General features: G+C 35.2%; 1 protein-coding gene across 1 annotated transcript; it reads right to left on the bottom strand.

Moving 5' to 3' along the window:
• Window positions 1–277: 277 nt before the first annotated feature.
• LOC140884611 (thioredoxin-like protein CITRX1, chloroplastic) lies at window positions 278–6,881 on the bottom strand. Its single transcript, XM_073291410.1, has 4 exons — window positions 6,589–6,881; window positions 5,602–5,724; window positions 1,310–1,390; window positions 278–675 (listed from the first exon to the last, which is right to left on the bottom strand). Exons 1-4 carry the CDS (start codon window positions 6,790–6,792, stop codon window positions 559–561), a joined length of 525 nt encoding a protein of 174 aa, XP_073147511.1. The 5' UTR covers window positions 6,793–6,881; the 3' UTR covers window positions 278–558.
• Between the last annotated feature and the right edge of the window lie 638 nt (window positions 6,882–7,519).

Here is a 7,519-nt window from a genome sequence, read left to right as displayed (position 1 = left end):
TCTTCTATTATCCGTTCAATAATTTATTAAAGCATTTTAAAATTCATATTATGCTCGCCTTGTCTTTCATCTGCTTACATGAAACATAAGATATCCTTAGTGATTGGTATACGCGATGCAAGTTTTATATAATTTTTGGTTTTTGAAAAATCAGTTTTTCAAACTCATATAATGTTTTTCCAGCTATATTGATGAGAGAATTTCCAAGTTAAATTTTCACCTTTGTTTTTTAACTGATATTTGTATATTAGTTTAGTTAAGTAGGAGGAGGACCATAAATGGAAACTCATAATGGTGTCACATTGACGACCAAATTGTTTAGTATACATCGCTCAAGTTTAACTAATAGTATAGATGATTATGAACACCATTTTCACTTGTCAAATGTAGGAAAAAAACCCTTAACACAAAACTAAACCAAATCCAACTTAGACAGTAAACAAACTAACCTCTAAGTTTTAACAAGATAACAGTCTTCTCAGCTGCAATCTGTTCTTGAAAAATTATCGGGAACGAGGCCTACGGTGATAGCAAGGAGGAATGATCTACCATGTCACTTCACAATTCATTGTCGATTATATCCCGTATCATCTCTATTGGGATGAGCCCTTCTGTTCTAATAGCGTCTTTATTTGGATCCGGACTCAGAAAATACAGCGTTGGTAATCCTCGAACCTGTAACACATTATATTGTTTTATTATTCCATTCTCTCTTTGTAATCGCTGTTTACATGAAGAAACTATTCAGCTATGTTTTTCCCAAGTGCGTGAAGAAGATATGCGATAGTACCACTTCTTGAGTCGGATAACATCAAAACTGAAACAGAAACTTTCACAAGAACAAACGTAGTTGATACATAAACTGATAAAAGACAGCAACTTCCTGGCAACTTCAGGAATGTCAGCTGACAGATTGAAGAGTATATGAAAAAAATGCAATTTGATACTTTACATTTGTCTCTTTGCGATTTAAGTCTTCTATATTATTAAATTTCAGTCTTATTCTTGTGCATTTCAATTTGTGGCAATCTTACTCCCTTTTTCACGAGAGTTTTCATGTGGACTACACACGCAAGTATCGTGTCGACGCTAATGCAATAAAAACAAAACAAAGACAACAGATTAAATCTGAAATTTGACAACATAGAAAACCAAAATCACAAAAAAATAAATATAGAGGACCAAAATTGAAATTTTCCCTAAGTTGTTTTCTTACTATGTTACTTAGATAAATGGACAAACTTGTGCAGTTAAAGGAAAAGTTTGTTCAGTTAAAGGAAAAACATGCTATATAAAGAAAGTAGAGCACCTGCATGTCACGTGCAAATTCATATTCATCGTCTGTATCCACCTTCACGATTAATGCGTTGTTTTCATATTCAACAGCAAGCTGCAGTACCCAAATAGACAGCAAAATTAACTGAAGATTTCAGGCATCATTGTCAAGAATATCAACATATTTAATATGCCATTCTCAAAACTAGCAGTTTGAAAGTTCGCAATCTATACTCTCTCTGGCCTTTAAGCTAACAAAAACATCAGACGGTCGCTTTTTATTCCTTTATTTTTTGTATTTCAGTCTCAAAAACCATGCTTAAGTGATAAACCATTGAGGTTTCCTGAAAATTAAAAATACATATTTATGAAGGCAAAAATAATTCAACCCAGTGTGGATATACAACCGTCCGCATAAAGATAAGATCAGCGCATAACGAGCAGCGACCAAAACACAATAACTAAATGCATATGGAGTTCTGATCATGGTCCAAATTTCCCATGTACTGCAGCCAATTACTCATATCTGCTCTACAGTAGGGATTGCTTATGCAAGGCTGTTTCACTGCTGATTCAGCGAAAACAATGACGTGGCTAGAACGCAAGGGACTATAAAAGTGATATACACAATACCAAGTATTCATCACGTATGAGAGAGCATGAGATAATGTTTGAAATCGATTTATGATTTCCAGTCAAGGAGACAAGTTGTGAACCCCAGGAGAGTGGTCGTCATTGCACCTCCTAGCAGGCTTCTTGTCGAACGGGAACATGAATGAACCGAACTGACATCGGAATGAGGGAGATTTCAAGACTGTGCGAGTATGATACTGTATAGTTGAGGAGGATTTAAAAAATTTGATTGGTACTTCTTGTATCAACAATGTGCATCTTTTCTTCTGGAGCTCACAACTTAAGAACTCCAAATTCATGAGTGTTTGACATGAGGCAATTCTAGGATGGAAGTGAAGTTTCCAAGTGTGTGTAAGTGAGAACATAAGCACGTTGCAATGACTCATGTTAGTACATTATGGACAGTCTTCAAATCTGTGGTGTTACAGAAGTTGATGCAATGTTTAATTTCGGTAGAAGCTCTCCCAAACACTACCTAAGAAGCAAAATACACTCTCACGATCATCTGCTGAGGCAGAAATAGAATATTGGTCAATGGCCTTGGTTGCATGTGAAGTCGTTTGGCTACGTGGAATTCTCACAGACATGGGCCTAAACGCTTCGACAAACCAACGACATTATTTTGTGACAATCACATTGTTGTGAATCCAATGTTTCATGAACATACGAAACACGTAGAGATAGATTGTCACTTCATTAGGGAAAAACTTCGTTACAAGATTATTGCCATGTTTTATATTTCGACAACGCATCAACCAGCTGACATTTTCATCAAAGCTTTGGGATTGGATCAACATCACTATCTTTTGTCCAAGCTTAGCATGGTCAATATTATGCAAGCTTGAGGGGGTATGTAAGATATAATAAAAAATAATAGTTAGTTACTGGGTTAATTGACAGTTACTTTGTCAATAATATTTGATAATTACTCGGTTAATAGAAGTTGGCCGATGCTTACTTTGTTAATAGAAGTTAGTGTTAGTTAAGCAGTTCTAGGTAGAATAACACTGTTACATATAGCTATGTATACTGGATGTTTTCTTTCATTCATTCTCAATATAAAATTCCTTCTGTCATTTACTATTTGAGAATTTAGGTTCTTTTATTCTTCAGTGGCTGCACTATACAAATCTTGTATGCTGGTTTAACACCTCAGAGGCCAGCGTGTTGTTGCTGAAGGGTACTATCGAAATTTATGTTGTATTTGGATGAAAGGATTTCAAATGTATTCAAGTGTATTTTTGTAGTTTAGATAAGTAAGATCATAAACCCCAAATTCACACATTTCATGTTTATATAGTATTTCATGTTAATTAGAATGGATTTCAATTCATCCAATAACGATGTCATTTGAAATCCATTCTATTGTATATAACTAATGTATGAATCAGCAAGATGTATATTTAAGATTTGATCTATTGTTTCAAGTTAACAATTAAACTATAATCGAAATACAATGATTTGAACTCCTTCATCCAAACGCAGCTTTAGGGAATTTGTTAGGGCAAATTGGTGGTTTCATGCGACTTTTAGGTCGATACTTATCTCTTTCAATTGCTTATGACATTTATTGTCAAGATACCGAGAGATGTGAACATGAGGAAAGACTTAGCTAATGCTCTCGTTGAAGATAGTGACGTGTCCCGGGTAGGGTTTCAAAATTTCTCTAGGAAATTGGACTATTTCCTCTTGCTCTCTGGAAAGAGGACTGAAGCTACGGATGATGTGAATCTGATATAGAGAATTCTAGGTGACAAGATTCATGTTGTGTTTGTTCTTGTTCAGACTCAATTAGCTGTTTTCAGTGTACAAAGTACCACTGCAATAATTATTGAGGAAATAGCCACCCATTTTTCTAGAGGTGAAACTACTGTGTCGGTGTTGGAGGACCTGACCAGAAATTTTCCACTTTCCAGAGCATCCTGCAATAAATGGGAAAGGGCAAGTTTTTTTTTTTTTTTGCACATGCACAGGGTATCACCTTTAATGGGTACTGCCAGGCAGTGAATTTCATTGCTGGGTCACTACGTTTAACGAATGCTCGAGAAAAAGGACAACCGAATTTTGGTGGGATTAATGATGACTATTTTGAAGAAAATGTGCACAAATGATTGAATCAGAGGTTGACCAACTAGCTTTGGGAGACTTGATGCGTGAAAATTTTTCCAAACTAGTCAATCATCTAGATTACTCGGGAGTGCAAGTACCTGAGATTCCAAAGCCCCGGTTCCTTTCATTTTTTGTGAATATGCCTCCGTGGGGAAGTTTTCTTCGAGTTTGGGATATATTTCAAACCACACTTGGTTTTAATTGGGTTTACAATCAATTATGGTTTTCATTGAGTCTGGATTTTTGTAAGATGAATGGAAGGGCAGGCAGTGTATCATGCTTTCATAGTTTTTGGGCGTGGAAATCAAGCTAAGTACAATTGTCCATGGAATCGTGACTTCAGTAAATACATGTTCCAGACTATTTGTCATGGTAGCTGAAGGATATTTAGGCGTTAAGACTCTGTCAAAGGACGAGAACTCCGATGCTAAAGCCTAAAGGATCTTCCTTCGGGCCAAGTTTCGATGACTCAAGGTCGTGGAACATTTAAAAAGCCCAGTGTAGTGTTATAAAAAATTGTAGAGCCAAAAATATTCCATTTGATCAGCTTTCTACTAAATCCAATTTAATAAACAAGAAGTCATGTCCGAAACTTTGAATTGATTATTTTTAGCTCCGATTTATAGCCTTGAGGACAAGGCTATTCTTAATTGGGGAAGCATTGTTAAGTGTCTGGGACTTAAAAGAGTTAATGGGATGGACCTAAATCGTAATTACATAATAGAGGGATCTAGAGGCGTCGAGGCTTGGGGGGAAAGAGTAAAAAAATGTGGGATATCAATTGGAAAGGCATGTATATCTTACACAACAGTTTCTAGCTTGAGCTAGGGGGAAAGTAGTTTTCCTCTTGTTGTTACTGTTTCATACTGTGTTTCTTTTGGATATTGAAATTTATAGTTACTCTTCGATTCAGAATTATTTGTGTTTGTGTGAGTTTGAGTATTGTGGACGTAACACCTGATATCAAGATATTATGAACTTAAAGGTGCACAAAACTTGTCTTCTTTTACCACAAACTGAGCTCCGACAAGCAATAAGCAAATCAAACCCAATCCAAAAAAAACGGAACCAAGAACAAACAAGCACTCGTTCCTTGGCTTATCATGCTAATTACCCATGGGCGATAAAAGCAAAGCTAATTAGATGACACGGTTTTAATATTTATAATTCACATAATTCTCCATAGACAAATTTACCCAAGCGGACATAGCAGAACAAGGGACCATACCCATGCTTCAAAATTTCAAATTAACAATGTTTCAACACTCATAAATTATTAAACTAGTCATATAGAAATAAGTTCCAAACTATTAGATGCAACATGAGATTAGTCAAAATCTTCAGCGATTCAGGATCCTGAACAACATTATTTCTAATTTAAATAAGGAACCACAAACTTCAAGCCAAAGAATTAGAATCTAAGAAACAGGCGTAGCCTTAGGAAATTAATTTTCCCCATTAATTAAACCAACTCATTACACATTAAACAAGGTCTGTATGCACGAAAAAAAAAACATAATGAACAAATGGCAACATATTTCAAGATAAAATTCCTTGCTCAAATCAAGTATAACCAAAGCATACCATTTCCAGTTCTTGAGCCATCAAAATACAAGGACCACACCATGTGGCATAAAAATCGATGATAAGTGGTACTTTTCTCTCCCCCTTCACCAGCTCTTGGAGATCTTCTGAGGATATCTTTTTCTGCAAAAAATTTCAAAACAATGATATATTAGAGTGTCGGACACATTACACAAGACAAAACGAAAAATAATGATAGTATTTTGATGCAGGAAATTGCCACTTTAATGAATCTCCTCCTCCAATGATTACTAAATCTAGGTAAAATCAAAGGGAAGCAATCACTAAAAAAATATTATTCTTGACTATTGGCTTAAAAAACCAGTTTTGTCTGTTTCACTAAAACCCAAGATTCTACGTTAGTTTATGCTTAATTTAATTGAAATTTGAAATCCAGAAGCGGGTGGGATGCTGATTTTGGTTCTACAAAAGTGATTCAGTTAAAAAGGTAGTATTAGAATCACTTATTTACCAAACATTTACCCACTTCTGATTTTCAGCTTTTCTTATATTTTCAATATAATTTTTCCCACTTTCAATCATCTATAAATTTAATCAATCCTCAAAAAACATAATCTTTTGCAAACACACCTTAAAAATAATATTTTTGGATTCGGATTTTGCTGCGATAACTGAAAAGAAAAGCAAAATAAAACTGATTTTCGTGGCATATTCTTGCAAATTTTTTTATATGAATTTGGTTACAAACAAAGAAAATCTAGCAAAATCGCAGTAGAAAGCATTTATTTCTGTTAATAAATAAATAAATAAACCATTCTCTACGAGATGAATGACCATCTTTCTCTGCACTCCATTCTCAACAATAACATGATTAATGCCGCCCAAGAGCCACTAATTATTTAAAAAAAATACAAAAAACAAAATCCAGAACCAAAATAGGGAGGACCAAAGAGTAAAAATCGAATCTTTACACAGAAGAGTTCAAAAAATTAAATAAAAACGAAATGAAAAGGTGTAGATAGATACCACAAGATAGTCATCACTGATATATTTCCCTGCAGGAGGTTTACATAACAGCCTCCTTGAAAATGTTAACGAAGAGGGTGTGTTACAAATGTTGGGAGGGAAGAACAGAGTGGTTTTTGGTGGACGGGTATTGAAGGAGAATTGGGGAGTACTGAGAGGCAGAGATGGAGGTGAAGTGTGGAATGAGAAGACGGCAGCTTGCATTATTCAGCAACCAAGGAAACGACGGGAGTGAGATTTTAGTGGATGCTTCTCTTCTAAGGAGTGAACTGAGACAGGTGGATTTGGATAATTTCAAAACATTTCACCCCCAAATCTATAAGTTGCAACATACGAGAATTTCAATGAGATTTTCTTTTTTTTTTTTAAATCAAGTTTCAATGAGATGTTGGCCTTTAGAGCACATTGATGCATTATTTGGTGATTAATAACACCAATTAATGTTCATGCACCAATGTGGGTGTATGAATTATTAATACGTCGGCCCAAAAATTCATACATATTTGATACCCCGAAAAATTATTTTAACCCGGACCCGTTCATTATGGGTTTAAGAGAGTTGACCCAATTATTGGATTATTATTATATATAAGGTCCAGCCCAGTTTTCTACCTGTTAGGGCGTATCAAGACCTGGGCTGCTGTTAATGGGCCGACCCTATCTGGGGCCCAATGGAATTGGTATGTTTTCTAGTTCAAGTGGGACTCGAATACATTGACGATAAACTTGACCATTGCACAGATATGAATGAGATAGGGATAAGCTCAAGGGCGGACCAATGAATGAAGAGTCCTAGTACAGAACATGTTATAATTCGACTAGGTAACTTACTCTATTTTTCCCTATAAATACATGTATTATTATGGTTTCATTATTCATTACTCACTATTTCATTATTCATCACATCTTCACTCTCACTTTTACATTCACT

This window comes from Henckelia pumila, chromosome 2 (assembly GCF_033568475.1).
Source record: "Henckelia pumila isolate YLH828 chromosome 2, ASM3356847v2, whole genome shotgun sequence".
NCBI lineage: Eukaryota > Viridiplantae > Streptophyta > Magnoliopsida > Lamiales > Gesneriaceae > Henckelia > Henckelia pumila.
This window is presented reverse-complemented; position numbering and strand designations above follow the sequence as displayed.